General features: G+C 39.0%; 3 protein-coding genes across 3 annotated transcripts in view; 2 read left to right on the top strand and 1 right to left on the bottom strand.

Annotated features, from left to right (window-relative positions):
- Nucleotides 1-12,908, bottom strand: part of kif16bb (kinesin family member 16Bb) — a 49,811-nt gene extending 36,903 nt beyond the window's left edge. Inside the window, exons 1-8 of the mRNA XM_036547229.1 lie at nucleotides 12,785-12,908; nucleotides 11,381-11,450; nucleotides 10,898-11,011; nucleotides 6,335-6,451; nucleotides 4,680-4,777; nucleotides 2,284-2,393; nucleotides 1,402-1,544; nucleotides 525-693 (exon numbers count right to left, since the gene is read on the bottom strand). Of these exons, the coding sequence (XP_036403122.1) occupies nucleotides 525-693; nucleotides 1,402-1,544; nucleotides 2,284-2,393; nucleotides 4,680-4,777; nucleotides 6,335-6,451; nucleotides 10,898-11,011; nucleotides 11,381-11,450; nucleotides 12,785-12,831 (868 nt within the window). The 5' untranslated portion in view covers nucleotides 12,832-12,908. The remainder of the gene's footprint in view (nucleotides 1-524; nucleotides 694-1,401; nucleotides 1,545-2,283; nucleotides 2,394-4,679; nucleotides 4,778-6,334; nucleotides 6,452-10,897; nucleotides 11,012-11,380; nucleotides 11,451-12,784) is intronic.
- Nucleotides 12,909-14,939: 2,031 nt separating this feature from the next.
- On the top strand, nucleotides 14,940-18,810 carry snrpb2 (small nuclear ribonucleoprotein polypeptide B2). Its single transcript, XM_036546933.1, has 7 exons — nucleotides 14,940-14,991; nucleotides 15,365-15,454; nucleotides 15,916-16,088; nucleotides 16,185-16,319; nucleotides 16,598-16,639; nucleotides 17,560-17,648; nucleotides 17,928-18,810. Exons 2-7 carry the CDS (start codon nucleotides 15,391-15,393, stop codon nucleotides 18,085-18,087), a joined length of 663 nt encoding a protein of 220 aa, XP_036402826.1. The 5' UTR covers nucleotides 14,940-14,991; nucleotides 15,365-15,390; the 3' UTR covers nucleotides 18,088-18,810.
- A 451-nt stretch (nucleotides 18,811-19,261) lies between these two features.
- LOC118789624 (otoraplin-like) lies at nucleotides 19,262-20,847 on the top strand. Its single transcript, XM_036546102.1, has 4 exons — nucleotides 19,262-19,425; nucleotides 19,661-19,800; nucleotides 20,429-20,539; nucleotides 20,781-20,847. The coding sequence occupies exons 1-4, from the start codon at nucleotides 19,302-19,304 to the stop codon at nucleotides 20,802-20,804; spliced, it is 399 nt and encodes a 132-aa protein (XP_036401995.1). The 5' UTR covers nucleotides 19,262-19,301; the 3' UTR covers nucleotides 20,805-20,847.
- The last annotated feature ends 5,285 nt before the right edge of the window (nucleotides 20,848-26,132 follow it).

Here is a 26,132-nt window from a genome sequence, read left to right as displayed (position 1 = left end):
CAAAAGCCATGGCAAAACTCCAGCGGCATTTGTGGGAATCTTTTTTTATCACTGTAAGGACACAGAGCTTTGTCCAATTGAACACTGTTTTTAATCTCATCTATCAATTTATCAATGTTGTTTACTAATTAAGAGCAAGGGTGAAACAAATACAGACACCCTTTAGCCCTCTGGGTTATCTGCCAAAAACAAAAAAGAGTCACAAAAATGGTGCTTAAAAGTAAAAAATTAACTAAAAACAATCAGATATCACTGTTAAAACTCTATTGCTGACTGAGAATGTTAATTGTAGTGTGATTTCATGCAAAACACAAAAAAATCTTGAAAATAAACTTGATTTCACAGGAAGGGCACTGAAAGAAACAACCACATATGCATCGGATGCATGTTGCCTTTTACGGTGACTCAGATGCAGATTTTTGTTATGCCTATGATAATAGCAGATGGGTCTAGTTAATTGCCTGGCTGTGTCGCACTGAGGGAGACCAGCCTGCCTTGCTCTGTACAGAGCCAAGTCCATTTACCCAATGCGGAGATGACATTTCCCAGTGTGACGAGAGCTTGGTTGATGCTGCCCCCTTCCTTCAGCCTCATGCCCGTGGCTCCGGTGGCATCTGCCCTCTCGCTGCCCGCCAAGTCCACCAGGTGGATTTTACTCACCGTCTCGCATGGCATTTCCGCATCAAATTTGGCCTGCAGGCAAAAACTCAGAGCAATTAACTTAAAGGACAAAGGGTGCAAGCTGGTACAATGCCTCATTAACTTAACGAACGGTAAGAGGGGCACGGCGATTGTTTTAAAGGCTTAGCTTTGTGCGATGGGGATCAGGGCGGTCGGCAGTGTAAGGGCGTCTTTTATTCATTGTGAATAACACCCAAAATAAATTTAAGCTCAAATAAATTATACATTGTGTAGAACAGCAGAAAAAGTACAAGTTGATATCTGGTCTTAAGGTAACCTCTACAGCTCTTTATAAGAAGGCAGCAGGGACAAACTCGTACATAAAACCCTCAACAGTAGCCTTTTTAAAGCTAGGAGTTAATGTATTACAGGATTACCACTTGCAAAAGCTGTCAAAGAAAGGTTAGGCACCTCACTAATTAAATGGAGTCTATAAGCCCAGGTGCTTAGTGAAACCTTGAGGCTATGGTGTGTACAATATGAAATGAATATGGATTGTGAGATTCCGTAGCTCTTGAGCCAAAATCCAACCCCGGTCTCACAAGTCACGACAGCGGACTTAACCGGAGTAACCTCACAGTGTAGCACACGTGCTAATTTCACGAGACCATGGTCAATGACCCAACCGCCCCGAACCAAATCCCATCCCCAATACCCTGAACATAAAACAGTCCAAGTTCAGCATTTGAGCTGCTAGAACAGAGAGACAGGTGGGATTGCCTGAGTGAAGCTGATGGTGAAGATGGCATGGGAACGGCTGCTGACATCATTCATGCCCGTGCTGGCCGTGGTGCGGTTGCTGTTCCCCGCCTTCATCAGCTGCTCCACATCGCCATAGTTCTGCACCAGGTGCTTGGTCAGACCTGACACAGGTCCAGCAGATGGATTAGCACAAAGGTTGGTGAGCCATTTGGAAACTGCTAATCCTGCTTAAACCGGGCTGCTTCCCTTTGCAGGCAATCCAGTAAAGAGCTAAGATGGTGCTGATTTGAAAATGATTTCATTTAACACAATGAATTGCAGTCTGAAAGTGATTTTCCGTGAAACACATGCTTCATTTGGCCCCCTTTTTTCCCCATTTTAACACAAAACATAATTCAACCAGAACATTTTTGCAAAAACACTCATAGTATAACCACACACTGTACACTGCATTTACTTCACTCTGCAGAGAGGCTGTTATTACATAAGGAGAGGCAGCCTAAAAGTTTGCAAAGATTTAAGGACAGCCATTCTTTGTAATCACGGGTTAATAAATGATTGGTCTGGGGTAATACTGCTGCACCAGGGAATGAGTTTTCTGTTAAGAAATTACATTTCGCCTCAGTTAATCACTCCATTCCTCACAACCCCTAATACAGATCGCGGCTACAACAATACAAGGAAGAAGTGTGACCCAAGTGTGCAGGCACAGAAAATCAGCAAGACTTCAGCATTATAAAGACTCCATAGTTCCTGGTTAAGCTTGGAAAATGCACCACTTGACTGACAGCAAACCTTCCTGCCCACTGGATTCTGAGAAGAAAGACCATTGCTTGATTCATTTCATTAAAGTCAGGTATGTTCATCTCACCCAACAACGACTGCCCAGAGCCACCTTACCCTCCACGTAGGGCCCAGTCTTCGGATGCTCTCTGACCCGCATGTTGAAGGTCTCGGTGGATTTCCTTCTGAGAAGATCCCGGACGTGCTCATTGTAGATCTCCAGGTAGCTAACAGCAAAGAGAAGGAGGAAAAATTCAAAACTACATGTGAGTCGCGGAAAAACCTCCATCAATCTTCCTGACCATCCTTTAGGTACTGTCTAACAACTCCACTCCTCCTGGCACAACGTGTTCATTTGAGCCTTAACTAGAAATGACACCATAAATCAAGGCAATGAGTCAGAAGACTTGCTCCGATGAGCACTGTCAATAAAATAAATGAAAATATTCACATGCTTCACACCTCTGCAAACATAACATACTAAAGAGTGAAATTAAAGTCAACCATCAGAAAGTCTGACTGGAAGAAACAACAAAAAATTACCTCATATAGCATGCATTCATAATTATATTTGCATATCAATAGAGATAAAAGAAGATTTCCCTTCCAACCCAATTGTTTCAGTGCAAATTTACATTTGGTGGGTGGCAGAGAGTAGCCAGACATTAGAATGAATGTGACAGTGAACAAGTATGCTCAATTGTTTGGAAAAATCAAGTCAAGGACTTGCATAATTTAATGCTTGTATAGATTTCTCACTCACTCTGATTTACTGCTTCCGCTATACATGTAACTGTATAAAACATTCCCACAGAGTATAAAGTTTTCAACTTTATCCTGCAGTTCCATGTGTTCAACACCTATTTTAATTTGCCATATTTGCAGGAAATCTAAATTATGTAAGAAAACAGCACCCTCCTGAACAGCTGACATCAACTCAGCATTTGCACAGAGGAGACCAGCTGTCTATTTATTTCACAGTAGTGTCTATCTAACAGTGTTCTGTCTCGCTAATTCTTCTCACTTTTTTGCACTGCAGAAGGAGCACATCCATTTAAGAGCAACAACTGGCAAAAAGGGGTTAAGCAGAAGTCCCTTCAGGGGCTTGGCAGAAGCCTCTGTGCCTTGGTTGAGTTTCTCTGTTTTAAAGGGGCTTTATACTCAATCCTCCATGCGGCTTTAAACTTCAGCCAGAGACCGCGGAATGCTTTCACCTTCAGCTTAAGCTCAGAAGGAACCAACATCCCTTTGCTCCAAGCTTCCCCTGAAATCCTGCCAGATACCAACTGAGACCTGCGGCAGTGTTAAGCTTGACACTGACCTTCCTGATCGTTTGTAACTCATTAGAAACTTGCTAAATAAGCACGGCCTCCAGAGTGGACAGAGCATACGGCTCTATCTGTCAGAGGAGCACAGTAATTAAGAAGGAAGACCTCGCTGACTAAAGCCCAGTCTGGTGCCCAGACTAAGGCTGCATCTCAAACGGCACTTCTGCTCACTTGCCCTAAGCACTGCCCTCAAATAACACTGAGTCATGCTCGCTTTCGACTGCACGCACACTTCACATTGGATATCCCAGAATTCCTTTCACTTAATACCCCAGGGTGCGTATTTGCACGGACCTCTCTTTGAATTTTACGAGTTCCATTCAACCAGACAGGCAGGAAAAAAACTCCCATTTTTTAGTCAAATTTATCACAGATGGTACTTAATTTTACTGTATGAATGAACATTTTTTACACATTATCAGTGGTTATGTTGGACTGAGTGATTCCAATGCCTTTTAATTAGAAGTGAAAAGAATTTGTGACAAATGACTTTCAAGGCTGGATTTCAAGGGTCAAACTAATCTGAATCACTGCAGAATTTTTCTGGTTATGAAATAGCATTTCTAAAGACACAGAACAATAAAACATCATATAACTATCATTTCCTTTTTTGCAGTAAAGTGAGATTTACAATTGACCTTCACCACAATGTATAACTAACCACTGAGTTGAATTACAAACATTGTAACATCCATATTGTTATATTGTTAAAAATGAAAATTACAGGGAGCTGGAATCTGCTGCTGATGTAATGTTTTATTCCGTCAATAGTACTGAGTGCTTCTCACAGGTTGAGTTAATATAGCCTCCGTGTAGTTCCTTGGTCTCTGAACAGAGCTTGTCATAACTTGAAAGATAAGCGCTGGAGTGGACACATATTTCCAAAAATTAGTTTTTTCTTTTCTTTTCTTTTCTTGAGTCACTCTTGTTCCATTACAAGCTAGGGTCCTGGAACAATGACAGCAGAGCATGTCTCTAATATGTTCCCAAACACCCACCCTTCACTCTGTCCTTGAGTTTACACTTGTGTGACTTGGATTGGATGTGAAGCATGGATTCATTCAGTCACACTTTCCTTACTCATTTGGATTGCCATGCAGCCTGATAATCTTCGCCTGCAGCTTTTGCCGCGGCTTTCCAGTACCCTTCACCCGCTTATGGTGCTACCCACCCGTGGCTCCTCACCTGACCTCAGTGTGGAATGACGACTTGTCCCAATGTGTCATTCCAGTGATCCGGCTAAACAAACCTTCACAGATCCTAGGAGTCAGACCGGAGTCCCCCTATGAAGTACAAAACCAAGTTACCATCACATTCATGTTTGCTATGCATTCACTGCATTCAGTATAATTCTGAATGCAGTGAATGCATAGCATTCACTATAGCAGGATCAAAAATGGGTATTCATGAAAAAAGAAAAACAGAACTAGAGGTTTAACTTCTAGTATCTTGCTATGCTTGCAAATATAATTTTTCTATTAAAGACCTGAATAGTAGTACAAAATCCCATAGTACTAAAGGAGGCATCTTCACGTCACCTGTCCTAAATGCTAATAGGAGATGTAAAAATGTAAGGGTCGTTCGTGAGCAAGCTCTGAACTACAATGTGCCTGAAAGCCAATCCTATGACTTCAGAGATTCACTTGAACCCATGAAAGCAGCTCTGATGTCACACATAAAAGACCCTTTCTTGACATCATGAGTGACATTCGCTATTGAACGGCAGTTTCAAATCTGGTAGAGAGCTATCCATACAGTGACAGAAAACCACACTATGATCATAGCAAACCCTAGGTTCGTCGCTTCAAGCCATTTTCACAGAAATTGCTTCAAGTGTGCATATATAAGGACAAAACCATTAAAAGTGCTGTTAGGTATGATTCATAGTATTCCTTTGTGACCTGAAAACATTTTTATTTTGAAGAACCTACAACAGATAATTCATATTAAAGAGACTGATATAATTATCATAAAAGTTGACATGGTTTTTTTGAAATGACCTTGTATGAGTCAGTAACCAGAGAAACAGGGAGAATCTCATTAAGAACAGCAGGAGTTTCCTGTGTACAGTGAGCTTGGGAGTGGGTGGCGGAATAACTGCCCTCTTCCAAGATCAGTGTCTGATTAATGTAAATGCTTCTTGCTCAAATCTTTAAAATAAAAATGCAAAAAGACCATAAATTTCAAAACAACCTATTTTTCTGTACTTATCAGCATATCCTGCTGAGTAAACAAAGATAACTGACAATGCACCTTGCCCCCACCACTTCCCCCACTGTCTAAAGCTACTGCAAACCATTGTGAATGCCAACCTGTGTGACTCTCACTGCATAGCATTATCTCGTTTCAGAGCTAAGCTTGTAATACAAATTACTATGACTCATGGCCTAAAGGTTACACCAGATTTACAGAGAGGTAGCATCTCTGCTTCTCCAACTGATAATTCCAAGCACTCTCTTTAATGTCATATTATGTTACTGGCTTAACAGACCAAGCTTGCATTTTATTACATGTAAATCTGTATGCTTTACTGAAGAAATTCAGATTGAGTACCCTGCTCAAGCATATAACAGCAGCGTCCTACTGTGGGTTTAAACCTGCAAACTCACAAGCCCAATTCTCTAATAATTATGCCATACTTCTCTCACATACTATAGAATGTCATGTATGTATGAAGCTCCTACCTTATCGTGAATACAAAAATGGGTTAAGTCTAATGAGATGATTTAATGGCAACCTACACATATCCATATGATATTACACAAGAAACCAATCTGAAACTACTACTGATGCTATTGTGCAACAAAAGGGAAATCCTATAAGAATTTAATATGTCTTACTGGGTTTCCCATCATGGTGTAAGACTTTCCAGACCCTGTCTGGCCATAGGCGAAGATGCAGGCATTGTAACCTTCAAAAGCAGCTTTCAGCACTTCTGAGCCCAAGTCTTCAAAAACCTGCAGCACCAAAAGAGAAGGAAAAGACAATTTAAAAGAACAAGGAGGGAGGTGGAAGTTGGAAGCAGACAGGAATAACTTTGCGATGCTAATCAGCATGCAGGTATCACTCCTAAACCTCTGTAGTACGACAGATTAGAAAGGAGAGGAGAGACTCTCATTTCTAAAGAGTCAGGATGCCTCCCAGGCCAATGAAGAGCAGACAGAAGCGGACATGGCTGTTAAAATGAGAGTGGCACTGATGAATACTGCGGGTCATGTGAGTGGCAGGGCCCTCTGTCCGCTTCAGGAGGGGGGCGAGCCGTCCAAGCTCAAGGCCTGGCACTCGGGGCATCAGACATCCTCCTCTCCGGTGCTTCCAGGCCTCTTGGGATTAATAATCAAAATCAGAATTTTAACCTTGCAGGGGCCACCATGGACAGGCACGTATAAATCACCTGGGCTCTAACCAGAGAGGTCGACTTAAGTGGCTGCATATTTCACTTGTCCAAAAAACACTGAGCGGTGTGCAGCCATATCAGCGCCTGCGAGCTTATTAAAATTCAATCTGCCCACCCCATAAGCATTTACCATAATTGAAATCCAGGCGGATGGACAAATAACTGTTCATATCCAGGCTGATGGTGTATAATTAAAGTCAGGGCATAAATAAGCATCACAGATAGCTCAGTCAGCAACCTCCTGGGGCACTCACTGACTGTGTTTGTAAGGCAAAGAAGTCACAGAATCTTAAGTACCTGCATTCTCTATGTTGCTCTAGTCGATTACCAATCAAACAGTCAGGACTTTCTTTGCACACCCCAGGAAACAGGCAGAATATAAAATGGTGTTAATATCAACCCTTTCACCCATTGATAACATCACACTAAAGAGCCCATGGTCTTGCTGAGTTTAATTTCCTTTCTCCCTAACTTCCCCCAAAACAAGTATTCTCATGTACTGTGCTCTGCCTATCTGGCAGTAGCTGTTACCACAAGGAATGAAATTGGATGAATCTAAGTGCCCAGCTGATATTTGAAAGGTTGTTGATATGATTTATTGAGGCCGGAGGAAAATATTGCATGCAAAATTTTCATCATGGTTCTGTGAAATGCTAGACAAACAGGTCATAACACAGTAGAGTGGAAGCCTTACAGCATACACAGCACCCCAAAGAAATGACAAGACGTGCAGTTGATTATGATTCGGACAGCAATTTCAGCTCAAAGCCCTTACACATCCCGTGAAATAATCACTTCTCTTTGCAAGGGGATATAAGTGTAGTAGCGTATCAGTGCTGTAATGCTGTAATGAAGGAGAAGGAGATTTTGTCTTCTAGAGAAAATCAGTGGAATCCAATTTCCCCATATAAAAGTATGCATGAGAAAAAAATATCCAAATGTAGATTATTCTTAAAAAATGAATGGGCCCATGCATAATCAAGCCTGATCTGCCATCAAGCCTCTCCATGGGCACAAATTAAAATTAAAGTAAAAAATTTATGGTGTCTTGGTGCCTGCCGTCTTTTGTTACTGTTCATGATCTGTTCAAGCCCACAGGTCTCATTAGGCCTAAGATGAATCAGAATTTTGCTATGCCACAACAGAAGGTTAGTCTGATTCACAGGTTATGATCAGAAGGGATACAGATACAGACACAGTCAAACATAACTGAACTGACTGAACTGGCAACAAGTCAGGTCAATCACAGAGAGCTCATGGCATGTTGGTCATCAGAGTCAGATCCATAGTTAGATCAACACTGTGCATACTTTGGATGATGCACAACTCAACAAAGTTTTTCCAGCACAATACAAAATTCAAAGGGGTGTAAAGTAGACACATACAAATATTTCTGGGAATTTGTTCACTTAATTGCTCTCATTGTTATCATAACAATAACGAACAACGTTAATTTTCCTGTTCGGAGGGGCATTGACTAACCTCAACTACAGTGACAGCTGGATTGATGTACAGCATGAATTGTGCCAGAATTTTTAGCACACGTTAGCTGAGGTGGTGAGGGAGGGGATTATTTAACCAATGAAGGTGGGTGTGCTTAGAAGGCCAGAGAGCCTGACCAGGACACCAGGGAACACCTTACTCTTTGCAGAAAGGGCCAATAAATACCTTTTATAACTACATGTTATATGCAAGATTGCATCATCGACAGCACATTAACCCATCATTACGCCAGGGAGCCAGCTGTCTGTGATTGCACCTGCTGGCCTACCAACACCACTTCTAGTAGCTGCCTGGTCTCTCATCCACTAACCATTCCCAGTTTCTCCAAGCTTCAGCCGTTTGACAGATGAAGGCTGCAGCATTGTATGGTTGTTACCTGCTGTTTACAATGTACTCAGCATGCAAAATGTAATTTTTGTGCATGTACTGAACAGCTGAAAAAAACTATAGTCCCTGCTAGTCCCACATAAGTGACATGCTCAGAAAGAGCAAAACATTCTCACGGTTGATTGTAAAGTTGCATCTTTCAAGTGCCCTTGGCTTTGCTTGGTCCCTGTCTGCCTGCATCTGTCTGGGATGTGATCGGATCGGCACACCTGACAGCACACATTCACAGCCACTCAGGACTGCCCAGGTGCTCGGATGCAGGTGATGACAGCTGTCTGATACCTCTGATTCACATACACGCCAGCACCACGCTCCAACAGCTGCTTCCTCACACCTGCAAATTGGGTCTAGAAATAGGAGCGGAGGACAACTGCCAGGCACAAATAAACACTGGGCCTCGCTCGAAAACGAAAGACCACAGTGGTCGGCGTGTAACAAATCAAATCCTTCACCGACTTCAAATAAGTTGTCTTTTCATTTCATCTATAAGGACTGCATTTTTAGCAAAACAGGTTTTCTTTTGAAAACCCAATTTGGATGCACCTTGCTGTGCTGTAAATACCCAAGACGGGAATCATTTTAATTGCTGGGGAAAAAAAAACAAAGCATTTTTAGAAAAACCCCAGGGAACCAGGTAAAGTAAATAAAAAAAAAATAAAGAAAAAAAAAACAGTTTACACCTTCTCAGCACACTGACAGCATGCGTTTCAGTCGGACAGCTCTCAGATAGGATGCAATTCAGTGGAAGATTGAATCCGCGTCGCTGCCTGGGCCTGCGTCTCAGCACTTGATTACTCTCAATCCCCATCACATTAGAGGCTCCTTTGCTGTCTCTTAAAATGCTCAAATCTTGCCGCTCGACAGCGGGGGGTACAGACATCTTAATTAGTTCGGAGATAGTCAGCCGTCGCCAGCGGAGGATGTTTTATCATTCTCTTTTCATTCTGCAGAAAGAGCGTTTTTAATTAAAGGCAGCTCCTCTGCCAAAAACTCCCTTTAATCAGCGTTCACCGCAACTGCAAGCAATACAGTTATGAGCAATTTGATATGTTCATTATTTAAAACTACCAAAACTGTTTAGACTTGTTTTCAGATGCACATTTAACCTGTGATTCAGGCAAATCGTCCTTAGAAAACGAAGTGATCAAAATTATATTAAACTGTGACACGGCAACAGCTTATGATTTGCACAGAGTGTAAACATTACAAGCAAAGAGGGTGCAGTTATTATTAATGCAATCAGGGACACTGAGCACAGGGTGGTTATAAAGTGCCAATCTTTTGGTTTAAAAATTGAGAATTCTTTCAAAATCACATGCAAGTGTTCATACTCTGCTTATTTCAGAGTGAGATGTTATACAAGAGGAGCATAGTAAAATAATAAAAAATAGTATATTGACTTTTTTTTCTTGGACATGTGAAATGGAAATTATGCTTTTGTGATAAAGATATTTTCACAGCAATAGACTAGGACTTTATGACCACCATGCATTATAAATCAAATTGTAGAAACCTAAGAAGCCATACCCTGACATCTATCTAAGTACCAATGAGAGAGTGTTGGTTAATCCAGTCTTAACTAAAACCAGGAAAGTCAAGTAATCCTTCCTATGTTGCTGTTAACTGAAATGGCTGGAGGAAGTTCACTCAGGTCTTATCTAAGTTTTTATCATATATAAACTAATTTGAAAAGCCATTAGGTCATGTCTATAGCTAAACTCCTGCTCATGAAGACACCAGGCATAATATGCCCTTCTCAAAGTCATGAGGAAATAGCACCACTTTTGTGACAATAGCCCAAAAACACCTCTGTTGACACAAAAATCAAAAAGAAAAAAAACTCAAATTCTACAAGTGTCCAGTGGGTGGCAGACTTTGACAGTAAGCACCAAAGTGACAGCAAGCTGCATAACAACAGCCCTACTGAAAAATCAACAAAGGGTTATTTTTATTTAATCAGACCCCACAAAACAAATTATAGAAACTGAATGTGGCATGAACAAATAATAGATTTTTAAAAGGCTATACCATTCAACACAACAAACCCTTGTGGTTGTGATCATTACTCTAACTAAATGGCAGATTTTAAGTACAAAAGGCGGTGTTATATCTAAACCTTTTCTTGAGACGCAAAGCTGGGGCTTCCGGCATCTGCTGAATCATAGCAGAAATCGTAAGTGAACGTTTTGGTTTTTCCTCGCCCTGGGGCTCCTGATGTGCTCTCTGGAATCTGTGAAAAGACAAAGAGCATCTGTATTGTCATATATATATGCATACTAATGCTATGCACAGACTAATGTTACTACATGTCTCTGTGAAACACTGCTGCACACATTATGATCATTCAGTACTTTTATCATTAGCGCATTCATTTGGAAGTAAAATGAAGGCAACTGTCTCATATGCTAGGTAAAGTACATGGCTTGTAACTAGAAGGTACTGAGTTCGAATTCCTGCTGGCACATTCTTCGTCTTCATCTGTTTTGAAACTTCAACTACTTTTGATCTAAATGTAAGCAACACTATGTAGCAAATAATGTGGAGACCTTTAAGAACACATGACCAAACAGTGTAACACTTCACAGCATTTACAACTCACCTTCGTGTTGGTTATGGATGTCTTGTTCCCATCCATATGAATTATAAACTTAGCAGATAAATCCTCCTCTCTGTAAAATGAACACAAACTGGAATGTTTTTGTCAATACAATTGACAGGAGAATAGCCTTATTTTTACCCAGGCATGTAAGGCTGTTTTCTACAGCATGAAAAATTCAGACAGCATGTTCATTTACACTTCTCATGCCATGTCTTACGGCAGTAAACAAGCCCTTAAGCAAGGGTTAAAGTAAAAAAAAAAAATGGAATTCACTAAAGACAGCAGTTTTTTGATAATAATTGACTCATCATAGAACAAAATTAGGACATACAACAGTACAACATCTGACCACAAAAGGAGACAGAACAAAGGTAATCATGGTTTACCACAGGTGCATTAAAACCAAAAGCCAAGCACAGCTACTGTGAGAGTTGAGTGAGCCACTAAATTTAGGTTGTCTGGGTAAATGTTATGTAATTTTGTTCACTGATGATGTAATGTGCTTAAACCATGACTACAACTGGGAAGATAAAACACTTTAATTACAAGGACAGACACAGCTGAGAGAACAAAATGAGATTACATAGGAAGCACCACTGTGTGCTTCGTTAAAATTTCTCTCTCTAGAGAAGACTGAAATGTACTGTAGTTATTTTCATTCAGACGCAATCAACTGGCTGTGCTCTTGTAGATGATGGACTTGCAGATCACGGGAAATGTGTGAAAGGTTATCCTACAACAGATGGCAACCAGTGCACTGTACAGAAACTCAAACAGGGCTGCCCTGTACTACTACTACTACTTCTACTAATACTTCTTCTACTACTACTACTACTACTACTACTACTAATAATAATAATAATAATAATAATAACATCTGGACGCAGATAGCACTGTAAGGTACTTCACATATTTAACAACTTCATGTTTAACGTATTCGTCAGCGATACAAAGTTATTTGGTACACAGTAGAGACTTTCAGGATGAAGTATCAAAAAACAAGTCAATCAGATAAATTAGCTAACTTAACTTTAACTACCTAGTCAATTTTGTTTTCCCACATAGACCGCAGGTAATTATACGGTCTCTAAAAACGGGAGACGTATGGTGTTAAGTGGGGTGGTAAAAAGTTATAGTTAGCAGGCGTTGTTGATTCCACATACGCTTCTTTCTCCAAATGTTGATAATTTATCGCCGGTAAATTAGTTTCAACTGCAGTTAAGCGCTTTAGCTTGCTAACGTGACCTAACAAACTGAACACACCTACTGTGACTTCGGTACGCTGCAAACTAGCTAGCCACTTAGCTCCTAACAGTTATGACAGCGAGACAGCTAACTTACCACCCAACAAGACACCAATACCTTGCTATTAACCTCACTAAAGTTCTCTGAGTTAGCACTTACCTGCTGTTCATGGGCCTGACTCTCACAGCCACACGCACCGATGCCATCTTGCATACCCCGTACCGTCAATGACAACTGAACGACCCGCCGTTAAACTTCTGTAAGCGCTAGCTACACATGCATGCTTGTGCCAATCGAAACTACTTATGGCTAGATGTACAGCTAGTTATCTTACGTTTAATTTTATTTCTGCTTTCTTAATGTTGTCATCTGGCAATAGCTACCACCTATGGCCACTTTTTTTCATTTTGTGCAGCAATCTGCAACATTTCATGATAAGGGAAATAACAGATATCCTTAGTGCCCACAGCGACCGAAGCACAAGCTCTGTACTCATTAAACAGGACAAGCGTTACCTAACCTAACTAATGACGCGTTTGAGGAAGAGATCATGGATCATTCTGTTTCAAAGCCATAAACACTGAACGTTAGGTTATTTAAGAAGTTTGTGTTGATTTCAGATTAAGACAATTACACAGTCTCTCTGATTGTATGGTAGGTATAAAGAGGAAATGAGAGAAATTGATGGTGTATGAAGTGGTTGTCAGTTTATGCACTGCGACCGATACAATATTTAACTAGGTAGGTAAGTTTTTTGAGAGCACGTTCTCTTTTAAAATGAGACCAACATAAATATAAGTGCATAATACAAGTCTATAAAGTCGATGAGGAAAAGTGTACAAGATGGCATCTGTAAACGAAATAGATTATTAATAATAATAACAATAATAATAAAGGACTTGTAATATTGCAGCTGATGCCTGTAATAAAGGAATTCTTCTTTTAAGTGTAAGTATTGATACATGTTCTGAAGGTGAGGGAGCTGCCAAAACATCTGCCTAACCATTTACTTTGTGTGATTTGCTCTGCAGAACAGTGGCTGAGTGCATTGCATGAACAATTAAGTGGAGAGATCTGATTTGTTTCTACCCTGCATTCATTTTGCCATCATAGGGTATTAATCTGAAATTATTGAAGCCACTGAAATTTGTTCATTTAGATTTTACTACAGATTTAAAGAGTCACTGTCACAACTATGTATATTATGGTGTTAACTAGAAGGTTATTGAGAATTATATGGTATAATGTCTGATTATTTTAATTTAAGTGAAGCCTTCACAGTTTCAACCAGTTCTGGTTGTTCTGAGTCAAGAGGAAAGTAGTTGGATAGAATTAGCAGCGTGTACTTTAGTGTTGTTGATCTATTCTATTGATTATTATGACGTAAAAACAGGTCTCCTTTGACTTCCATTTGTGAGGGAAGAAATATATTAAAATTACCCTCTTTGTTTAGAAGAGTGGTATTCAGCCCAACATACAAATTTCTCAGCAAATTTGTTTTCCAGCCTATGGCATTTTATTAACAGATCAATTGTAGGGTGACTGAAAAGAAAAGGAGGGTGACTGTTGTTTTACTAGCATTCAGGTTTTGTGGTTAAAATGGCCTCAGAAATGGAACATCTTGCTTGTGTATACACATAATGCGTCATTATTTCAGTATGGAACAGAATAAAATTGAATTGACGTTATGCAAATTATGACATAAAAATAAATACACTTGCTTTCAATGTACCGTTAAGTGAAGTTAATGACAGAATATGTTTGTCATTCGTGTCATCGTTCCCTGACTAGAGACATCACAAAATCAGAATAGCACACCTAGTCAGTTTCTGTAGTTCTTTGTACCAAACTGGTCTTTCAAACTAGCTCTTACATACTCCACTGTGGGTTGAGGTGACTACGAGACTTACTGCATATACAAGTTACAGGTAAATCTTACTAAAAAAGGTGGCTAACATGTATATTTAGTTATTTACATTTTGTTCTATTTCTTTACTTTGTGTTCATTTTAGCTAGACTTACGGTCAGCCAGTCGACAGACACTCCTCAGAATTTACCGGTAAATTTTACCCGGACACCTGTTTGTTTCCCGGGTGGGAATCAGGTACTTATCCTTAGTTGGTTCCGTAAACATCCAACTGCATAGTAGACGACATTTGTAACAAATTATAAGATATTTATTTCATATAGTAAGCGTAATGAAATAAAACCTATCCTCTTTTCATCACCGTTGAAAGAGATACAGTATAGGTTATATGATATATGAGGATGTTGACGAGTTGTTAGTTGCGCCCGGAATTCATATTACTAAGCACAGGAAGTTAGTTGCGTTGGTCACTTCCGGTAATAGTTTGAAAACGAGTGGCGTGAGTTTCTTTTTCTTTCGTTAACTAGCCATTCTCCTATTATTTCAGGTGTTAATCTGATTGTTGTTATGTTTAAAATGTAATATGACTAACCAGCGTAGTTAGTGTTATTTTTATAACCGATGCAGTGCTCTGTTTCCTTTGAATGTGGTTATGTTCGCAAATGTAACTTTGGTAAATGTGCTGTTAAGCTAGCTAGCTAGCTAAATGTGTTGTTACATATGAGTTGTTCGCTAGAACGCTGCCTAAAGATACTAATTCGAGGACACGGTTTTCAAGATAGCTTGCTAACGTTGTTGAAATTACGTACTAGGGTTGTCTTTCTCGTTGCGATAAGCAACACACTAATTCTTTTTTGTTTTTTGCATTGCAGGGTAACGGTCCAGATTCTAGTTAATCATGGATATACGGCCCAACCACACCATTTACATCAATAATGTAAATGATAAAATTAAAAAAGAAGGTACGGTATGCTGTTTTGTAAACTCCATTACTCATACTATTACCATTACTACAGGCTAAGTTAACAAGATAGCAAACTAAATATAACAGGCCAGTGTAATTATTTCATATGTTTATGTAATGAATCAAGAAATGCATTGAGTTAGGAAGTTATGTGACCTGCGCCATGTACACAGAATGTACTTAGTTATATCACGTCAGTCGTTCCATGTATCTCTAATAATGTAAATTCATTTTTACAATGCTGTAAATGCTCCACTGTTTAGCTAGCTACATAACACGCTTACGCTGTCTAAAATTAATTGTCTCTTTACCACTATTGAAAAGGTGACACACATGCCATTAGTTATGTTTCTAGTTAAAACATATAGTTAGCTTGTTGGTGTCTGCAGATGCATTTCAAATCCTTGTTACATGTTTGCTTGATGGCTTTTGCACGATTGTATTCCCTCTTCTCTACAGAGTTGAAGAGGTCGCTGTATGCCCTGTTCTCTCAGTTTGGGCAGATCATTGATATTGTGGCACTGAAAACCATGAAGATGAGAGGACAGGCATTTGTTGTATTCAAAGAGTTGGGTTCTGCCACAAATGCTCTTCGCCAGCTGCAGGGGTTTCCTTTTTATAACAAACCCATGGTGAGTTTTCTTTGAGTTGCATTTGACAGATTATAAAATTGACGCATTTTTTTGATGGTACTCAAATAACCATCACCATTTTCTCCTTCTCTTCAGCGCATTCAGTATGCCAAAACAGACTCTGAGGTCATTTCAAAAATGCGTGGCACATTTGGGGACAAAGACAAGAAGAAAGAAAAGAAGAAGAAAACTCAAGAGCAGGCAGCAAATCCAGCTAAGAAGCCAGCTCTGGTACATTTATTCGGTTGTAGTTAACATTTTCTGGTAGATCTGTTCTGTCATATAACTCATATTTCTGTATAAAGATGCAGTGCTCTTCACCTACAGATCTGATTTCAAGGAAATGGTTATCAGAGTTATGAAACATAGTGGGGATGTGTCAGTAATACCTTTCCCTGTGTAGGCCTTAGAATAAAAATGTGCCACAGGTGCATTGATGTATTCAACAGCCGTAGCCTACAGACGTGTTAAATCTTACCATATAATTACTTGTGTTTCATGTGCCACAGGGATCTACAAATGCGCAGCCTAATGCAGCCCCAGTTCAGCAGGTATGTGTTTCAGTTAAACAGATGTTGTTACCTCTCTAATTACACCTATGCTATCAGAATCGTCTTGATGTCTGTCTGTTCAGAAATGATAAAAGTTGTTTGCAGATTATGAGGATTTATTGCTGAAGGTAAAGAAAATGTCTGCTTACTGTCTAGAGAGCTTAGTAAAACTGGCCAGGGTGTAACTATGTAAATTAGTTGCTGTCACCTAAATAATGAGCTATTTATAAAAAAACAATGACGTCCAAATATATTCCTATCTTTGTTGAACAGTAACAAAGGGATTCACTGGATAAATGCAAGTAGGCATGCAGCATTATTAAATAATACTGTTCAGTGAGGGTATGAACTGAGATTGTCATATCTTATCATGTTGTGAATGAGATGGTTGGTAGTGACTAACAATTCAATTCAGTTTTATTTATATAGCGCTTTTTACAACATGAGTTGTCGCAAAGCAGCTTTACATCGGTATTCCAGACCTGATACCCCCTCAGAGCAAGCCTAAGGCGACAGTGGCAAGGAAAAACTCCTTGACTAATAGGAAGAAACCTTGAGCAGAACCCGGGTCAGAGGGGGAGCCCATCTGCTTCTGGCTGGCACTGGGTGGACAAATTGAGAAAAGCGACAATTCTTTGTAATCAGGCCATAGATCAGGCCACTGAAGTTCTCTAAAGAATGATCATAATAATCGGTAATAACAAAATTGCATGATCAGATCCACCTTATAAATTACTCTTCCATTACTGCTCTAAATTTTCTGAAGATCTCACTAGATGTGATGAGGTGTTAAAGTCAATAAAAAAAAAAAAAACAGGAATTTAAGGACACACATCTGTAAAGGCAGTTTTTTTAACTTGACAGGAGTTACTTATACCAAGATGATATTAATTCGTAATATTTCATTTCTTTCCTCCCAGACTCCTGACAATCCACCAAACTACATCTTGTTCCTCAATAATCTTCCAGAAGAAACCAATGAAATGATGCTGTCTATGCTGTTCAATCAGTAAGTGGTAGATTTGTTTCCCTGTGACCATTAGTTTTGAAATAAGCCAGATATAAATGTGTGTGTAAAAATGTTGGATATTGGTTCCTCTACCCCATATAATAGTCAGATATGTTATTTTTGCTTAAAACTATTGTCTTTGAATCTAAGGCAAGCTGCTTTTACCTCTGGCACTTTCTATCATTTTGAAGAGGTGGCTAAAAATATAACAAAATGTGGGTAAACTCCTATGATTAGCATCTTCTGATGTTGGGGTTTGGTCTGCTTTTCTGCACCCAGGTTTCCTGGGTTTAAAGAGGTGCGGCTGGTGCCGGGCAGACATGACATTGCCTTTGTGGAGTTTGAGACGGAGGGGCAAGCCGGAGTAGCCAGGGACGCACTGCAAGGGTTCCGCATCACTTCCACCTGCGCCATGAAGATCACTTATGCCAAGAAGTAGCCCTGAAATGCCTTCCCATCACTACCAGATTACAGGATATTGTGGACACTTGCAGTTTTGGAGATGTTCCTTAATTTTTTTTTGTACTTTATGAGCCAGAAGATGACCTGGATTTGAACTTTGGTTTTGAATGAGGGAGTGCACCACCCCCTTTAAATATTGGAGATAAACAGCTGGGTGAACTGAAATGTCTTTGTTTATTTTGAGATTTTGATTTCTTTAATTAAACAGGTTGTTTCATGTGTTTAGTATAATAAAATGCTTTCCTATAAGATAATTCTGATGCTTTAGTGTCTGTACCCCAGCATTTTTTTATACAAGGTGCTGTTTCTCGAACGTTCCTACCAGTCAGCTCTAGTTTAAGGCAGATATAAGACAGTACATGACCTGCGGTCATTGAAAATATAGCAAATTATCCTGTACAGGAGTCGGCATGTTGATTTGGCTGAGGCAGTGAAACTAAATAGGTTGGAAAATATTTGTTTTTGTAACCCCATCAGCAGTAGGTTTGAATGCCAGAAATTGTATTTGCTTTGTAATTCACCAGAAAGAAACCAAACACATTTGTTTTGGATTGGTACAACTGTAATTTTCCTGAGTTCCTTATACTTTTCTCAGCGTTGTTGTTGGAGGAAGAATGTTTCTGCAGGAATGCACTTGAAGGGTCTTGTATCAATAGGTGTATAAAGCAGATTTCACTCACAATCTCTGTTTTCTAAATCTCTTGTATGGTATATGATATAAATGATGGCAGGCAAAGGGTAATGGTTTCTTGAGAAACCTCTGGAGCAGAGAAATGTATGTGATGTGGGCAAAAAAGAAAACAGTCTGCGGACTTTACTCCACCAGCCCAGAAACCAAGGGTCCGTATTAACAGTGCAACTGTGAAAAATAATTAGGCTGATGGGATCAAATGCACCACCTTTGAAAATGTTAAATATGCCAGAACATACACAAGTTGCATAATGGTCGGAAAAAAAAAATCAGGCATTTACTGAAAAGCTGGAATGTATTTACAAAACAAAACTGCCACAGCTGGATCTGCCAAGATAATTTTTTTATGGTGGGGGGTGGGAGCCACAGCCCTGGAATTTCGAGCTGGCCCCCTGATTGGAGAGGTGGGTGAGGATGTCTTGGTTCCACCTCTCTGCTAAAGGGGAGTGTGTGGGGAGTTGTTCAGCAGTGAGGTGTTTGTCGGGCTTGGTACTGTAAGGATGGCCCTGCCGCTCCGTCTCACGCTCCTGCTTCTCGTTTTGGGCTTTATCTACCAGCCCGCCAGCAGTGTCTCTATGGGCAAACTGGCCAACAGCAAGCTCTGCGCAGACAAGGATTGCTCATGTGAGTGCATTGGACACTGGAAGAGATACGATGTTGGTGAAGTGGAAGAACTCTGACCTAGGTGCTATACCATCAGTGCCTGCTCTCAGTTTTCCCTCTTTACATGCACCTTTTTATTGTTACGTTTTGCTCAGATATGTTTACAACTTTGCATTCCTATCTGCTCTGTTCAGTCATAGGCTTCTCTAAGTTAGGCTTTTTAGTATTGTGTGGGTAAATCCAATTCCTCTCATAGATGCCATATCAATGGCCAGTGCAATCAACGACTTCACTGCTCCTGACTGCAGATTCATCAACATCAAGAAGGGCCAGATGATCTTCATATACTCCAAACTGATACCTGACGAGGGTGCTGGAGACTTCTGGTCTGGAAGTGTATGTCGCCGGTGTTACGAGTGTCTTTTTTGATTGCTTGGGTCGTAGTAGTGTTTTATGATAAATCAAAGTACTTCACTTTGCTTTGCACATTGCAAAAATAGGATCTTTTCAAGTCTAACATTTTCATCCACAACTCAAAAGAAATATCTAAATGTTCTATGATTACAAATGTTTAAATAGACACTTATTTGTGTCTGTCAACCTGTCTTGCAAGAGATTGCAAGGAATGCAGAGATAACCCAATTGGCAAAAATTGGGTTAGCTCTTAGAATTTTTAAAATTAACCTAACCCAATACATTTTAAATTGAATACGTAAAGATCACTTTCTGTCCCACAATCCTTTTCTCCTCTACACAATGGCAATGGTCCAGTTTTTTTTGAAGATAGCCCTATAGTGTATTATGCTGTAGGCTGCGTCTGCAACATGTTTTTGCAATTTTGAGCTGGTATGTGTGGGACGAGACAAGACCTGTGTTCTCACGGCTCGCTTGGCTTCTTGCAGAATGGATGTTGCAGGCGCCTGTCATCTCAAGACCCAGATCACTTGACACTGGGTCTGGTTTCTGTTAGTTTCCCAGGCCCCTGTTTGGACATATGAAAGTCTTCCTCTCCTCCCTGTGGCAGGTTTACGGTGAGCGCTATGTGGACCAGATGGGAATCATCGGCTATTTCCCCAAGAACCTGGTGACCGAGACTCAAGTGTATAAGGAGAGCACAGTGGAGATCCCCACAACAGTAAGTGGAAATGTGGATGGCTTTCATTTTCACAGCCAGCAGACGAGTCTGGAGATCAAGGACACATTGGTATTGAAAGGAACGCCAGGTGGATGAAGAGACTGCAGACAGTTGTTATGTTATAAAGAACTTGTGTTGTAATTTCATCCTTGACAGTTGTGTTGATGGAAAATTAAGCTTTAATATGAATGTATATCCAATCTCCCCTCTGCTTTTTTAATAGTCTCTCTTTCCTTGACAGGACATGGATTTCTATTGTGTTTAAACTTAAGAAGGGGACAACGCATCACATTTGCCAAGCTCATGTAATAATAATAATAATAATAATAGTAATAATAATAATAATGATAAAAGCATTTGAATGCTCTCTTGTGCTTGTCTGGAAAATTTAGTTAAGTACATTTTGGCCAAAACAGTTGTGTGGTGAAGATAAAATATGTTTAACACTAACTCTAATCCTATTTCAGCAAGAAAATATTCTGGTTTTATTTTAGTGAGAAGCTTATTTTTGCAAAATAACACAAGCTCTTCTGTATGAATCACATTTTCAATAAAATATTGATAATACTCCAGTCAGTGGAGTGGATTATTTTTGTCCTCATTGTTTAAGTAAAACTGTCTTTGATTTTAATATTGTATCAATAGTGCACAAATGATGGCAAATTCATATCGACTTGTGGTTTTGTTACTGAAAAAATTGTCCTATTTTTTAAATGATGAAATATAGTTATATAGTATAAGGCTTTTCAGGGCTTTTCAGTTTTGGTGCAGTGGAAATTTCAAGCATGTCGATTGGACATTATCCAAAGGCAAAACATGGAGGAGGAAATTATGGAAAACAGGAAGTTTGCTTGGTTTTAAATTTGGCAAACAAGATGGAAGACTAAGTGACTCCTTATAGAGGCAACTCCTTGTGTTTTTGAAATGGACAATTTATAAGTCCACGTTTAGTTTAAGAATACACCCTTTTGGTGGATTTTATTAGCACTATCGTGAAGAGATCTTTCACTGTTTACACTATAATGTGTCCACACATTTTTATTCCAGTGTCAAATAAATGAAGAAGAAATATGTTTGACTAATGCAGTCGGTCAGAGGAGACGTTACAAATACGAATTGGGCAGCAGGGGGCGCAAGAAGAACGTTGAAAAACAATAAGGAGCAAAAAAAAAAAAAAAAAAAAAAATTCAAGTCAATGTACAGTATGTCCTTTTCAAATAACTTCCCATATAATGCATAACATTATCATACCACGGCAAAAAATGCAATATAATATCAAAATGATTACTCTGAAGGGAGTTAAATTGCTATCAAGGCTGACTACTAAAATCATACCATAAATTAAAATATCAAAGATTAAGATACTACGAATAAAATACACATTAATTATATATGTGTCATCCTGCAAAAAATAAGGGATGTGCAAATGATTTCATCCTTTCTTTTGTTATGCACATACAGTCTCGTGCCCTGTTGTGCAATTGCCTTATCAGAATTATTTTGAAATTATTCATTATTTTTACACTTTTACCTCTGGAGGGCAGTATTTCGTGCATCCAAACAAAAGATAATGCACTTATTTCTGTGATTTACATCATTCTTGTCATTGAGTCTGAACATTCTTTCTCACTTTTCAAAAAGAAAGAAACAAAATAGCTTTCTGCTGCCAGCTCAGAATGTTCTTTTTTCAGAATAATAAAAAAAAAATCTTTCTCATCTAACACCTGCCTACCTCTTAACATTTGAGAGAGTTCATTTGTACTGTATCTTGGCATACGATTGCACAATTGCTTATATAAGAGGGATTAGAACAACTCTGGCACCATTAGGAACATTGAATGTGAGTCATGTAAACATGGTCCAACAATGATTTCTGCCCCGCCGGGAGTCACTCCTCAGTGCCTAGGAATCTGAGCTTTGTCCAAGAAAAAGCTCTGAATCAGCATAGCACTGACCGTCCCAGAACAACTCTTCTCATTTATTCATTGTATGTGTGTGTGTTTGTGTGTGTGTGTGTGTGTGTGTTTGTGTGCATGCATGTGTTTGGGGGGGAGGTTTAAAAGTTTGAAGTAGGAGTATTGAAGAATGTTTAATAATAGAAGGTGGCCAAAACATTTCTCCTCATAGGGATTTTAATAAATGCAAGAAAAAAGTTATAATAAGTCATGTACAAATTCTTGGACATCAAGCCTCAGCGTAAATTTTCTATTCAATTAATGTATGACGTCTGAACACTTCCTGTCTGTTTGGACTGAGTATTTATTCTTCTCATAATTCTGTGTGACCAGTTGTTGGCCTCAAATATTTTCACTGAATGATAAAATCTAGCAACAAATCAGTGTGAAACTCATCCCTTCTGTGCACAATAACCAGCTTCACTTCTTTGTCTGTGTTAATTATGCAGCCATGATGTACCTTGGGAGAAGCCTTTTTCAAAAGAAATTACTCCAAATTCCTCAGAGGTGTGACTTTTTGGCTCCCCTGTGTATTCTCCATCTGCTCTTTCCTATGAATGGCTATTCCAGTATATAATCTGTAACTGCAAACAGTGCATTATTTTCACTCTCAATCCTCCAGTATGCATATACCCTGTTGAAAAATACATTTTGCATGCATTTTCAATGTTAAAAAACAACTGTAAACAAAAATCTTAAGGGAATTAAATGTAGGGAGAAGCTGAACATGAGAGAACAATATTATTCTGTACATGGACTTCACAACATTAGGTCAAACTGTGTTAGCAAATGAAAGCTGCATTTTTTGAATGGAGCTCTATGGGTGTGAAGCTCCTCACATTCAGAATAAACATTGCCAGAGGTGAAACATGAAACCCAATTTTTCTCATGCAAGCCCATGAAATTATATTTTCCCTTACAAACCCTTGTTAGGATCATAAGTTTGAAAGTGGCAGGCATGCAGGGTGTGTTTTTCTGCATAATAAATACTGGCTGAAATGCAGGCAAAGGGCAAATGAGAAGGAAGGACAGTAAGCTGCAACTCACTGAAGGAAGACGCTGCCTGCTGAATGGTGAAGTAGGCCAACAGATGATGTATGTAAATGGTCCATCTGTTCTCAAGGACGACAAAAAAGTAACCTTGAAAGAATGCATGAGGGTTGGTGAGTGGACAAAATTCATCTGAAACGAATCATTTCACTTCTTAAGCATCCTCTTTTAGATGAACGGATGTCCTCTTTACACTTGCCTTTGTCATAGTAAATTATTTGCCCCTGACAATATTTCCTCTGTAGTTCAAATGCCAAGAGAGTTTATAGGAAAATGTTTATAGGAAGAGAATTGTCATGTGCAGAATCTCATTTTAATTGCTTAATTAACAAAGTAATGTACTTATTTTTTATGTACAACAGAGATTCTAATATTATGCCTACACAAGTAGCACAAGTGATTTCAATGTGAATTATGGCTAAAATTTGTGATAGTCTACACAGTCTACACAGTATAATGAAATATACACATAAATACTGTTACATGCATTTAGTGTCCTGTTTAGATCAGTTGCTACTCAGAATTTAATTCAGTGTAAAAAGAAAAAAGTCAAATGCTCTCAGGGGCATAAAGAAGGTCGCTGTAGCTCCCTGTAACTCCAATCAAAGGACACTGAGGATGTTGTTCAGTGTGGCATACACATTTAGCCACTGCATGAAAAAAGAGCTATACTGTTGCGTGGGTTGGCATTCAAATTCAAAATTATATAGTACATAAATGAAAATATGTCTTTGCCTCATCTCATATCATTTATATAGGTCATCTTAAAAATGTGATATTATACATCTATCAATAAGACAGACAATAGATAAAAAAATAAACAGCAAACAGTGATATATTACAATTTCTAATTCCAGAGGGCGTACCAGCATCATATTATTGACTGACAACACATACTCTTTTCAGCTCATTTCCTTGTTAAAACGGATTTTGTAGATGAACGAATGTTTGTGACATGTTTTTACGTGTAAGAGAGGCCTTGCACAGGTGCTAACCAAATGGTAGTGTTTTGAATCAAGGATTAAGAGGACATGTGAAATCAATAAAAATGTGGTGGGATTTCCTTTTATGCAGCTTGTTGATACTGATCTGATCATTCTTTTACTTCGATTGCCTATCAAATTATAGCTGCCACAACTATACACCCAAATATAAAATTTAAAAGCATGTGAATCATAATGGTCATGGCAGTTTTGAAAGAGATCTCTGTTTTATTAAAGTAAACATCTCACCACAGGAGAGTGGAGGCATGGCAGTGCATTCGGAAGTCATATTGCAGATCCAATGTAAAAAGTGTCAGTGACAGCAGTGTATGACTCACCGCCTCAAGTTGCAGAGCCACATGCTGGGGCATACATTACACCTCACTAAGGCATGGCCTGGCATTTCCTCCTTCATTTAAGTATCTCTCTACAGGACAAAATGGGGCTTTTGTCTCCTCCAGCACTAACACAGTGATTAGTTTTAAATTCTTCATATAACTTCTAGTGCGTCATCGCTGGTGCAGTTATTACACATGAAATTGGGAAAGCGAAGGGCAAAGGGGTGTTTTGTTAGATGGAGGTCTGGGTCTTAATCTTAGAACAACCAACCCACCAATTAAACATGATTAGTGAGCTCTTCATCATTAGCAGTTATTATTTGGATTTATTTTTGAATATATGATTGGTCCCTGTTTTTCTGTGGGTCTTCAATCCCAGGCAACTCCTCTGAGTATAATTCTGTGTAGACCCTAATTCCATAGGTGAGACTGCTGGGTTGGCCTGTGCAGAACCAATATTGCAACATCAATACCTGTCTGTGAAAACTGGGTCTGGGGAATAATTGGCAAATAAATGTGAGCCATATTGAAGAGGGGGGAAGGGAAGGGAGGCTGAAAAAACAACACAGTCAGATGTCCATCTGGTGAAGAAGCAAGCAATTTTTTTCAATTAGTTTTTTAGTTTTTAAATTTTATAAACCACATTTAACATATCAGGTAAATGTTAATGACAGTTTTTCAGAAAGTGAACTTCAGCTGCAGTACAATCATTCGTTTAACAGTTGTCAGTTAAATCTTTAATTATTTTATATTCTCTTTATTAGTCAAAGACAAACTGTATGGACAAGGTGTATGGAGTCTTATAAGGTGTTATAAAACAAACAAGTTTGAAAGCATGAGGCCAATATGGTAATATTAATTTTTTACAAAAAAAACAAACTTAAATCTTTTTGTAAACCACATACATCATTTCAGTTCATTTATTGGAATAGTCTGCCATTCTGTATTTTGTTTAAAAAAATTTTAAAATGTCCTCCAAAAAATCCACTGCTGCAAGGAATTAACATGAAATTGTCCAATTATTCATTGCATCAGCAGTGCAAATAGTCAAACAGACATGAACAGCAACACCTCAAACTCTATGTAAAGACACACAAACACAAACGTAACTATATTTTTATGTGCTTCTATTTAGCTATTCACTGGTGGTTTCTGTGTAAGAGAATTTGTCCATCATGTTGAATGGTTCACAAATGGTTAGCTAACAAAATTCACTAATCAACACAGCGCTGCAATGGCAAAATCTGAAACACTCATCAGCTGGCCA

The sequence above is a fragment of the Megalops cyprinoides genome, chromosome 15 (assembly GCF_013368585.1).
Source record: "Megalops cyprinoides isolate fMegCyp1 chromosome 15, fMegCyp1.pri, whole genome shotgun sequence".
Lineage (NCBI taxonomy): Eukaryota > Metazoa > Chordata > Actinopteri > Elopiformes > Megalopidae > Megalops > Megalops cyprinoides.
Note: the sequence above shows the minus strand (reverse complement) of the source record. Positions and strands in the feature narration are given on the sequence as shown.

What these genes read in the sequence shown, in the direction of transcription:
- snrpb2 (XM_036546933.1), top strand. Translation starts at nt 15,391, where the DNA reads ATGGATATACGGCCCAACCACACCATTTACATCAATAATGTAAATGAT. An exon ending in ATGCAGCCCCAGTTCAGCAG is followed by an intron (nt 16,640 to 17,559) that starts GTATGTGTTTCA and finishes CTTTCCTCCCAG; the next exon opens with ACTCCTGACAATCCACCAAA. An exon ending in CTGTCTATGCTGTTCAATCA is followed by an intron (nt 17,649 to 17,927) that starts GTAAGTGGTAGA and finishes TTCTGCACCCAG; the next exon opens with GTTTCCTGGGTTTAAAGAGG.
- LOC118789624 (XM_036546102.1), top strand. Translation starts at nt 19,302, where the DNA reads ATGGCCCTGCCGCTCCGTCTCACGCTCCTGCTTCTCGTTTTGGGCTTT. An exon ending in CGCAGACAAGGATTGCTCAT is followed by an intron (nt 19,426 to 19,660) that starts GTGAGTGCATTG and finishes TTCCTCTCATAG; the next exon opens with ATGCCATATCAATGGCCAGT. An exon ending in CAGTGGAGATCCCCACAACA is followed by an intron (nt 20,540 to 20,780) that starts GTAAGTGGAAAT and finishes TTTCCTTGACAG; the next exon opens with GACATGGATTTCTATTGTGT.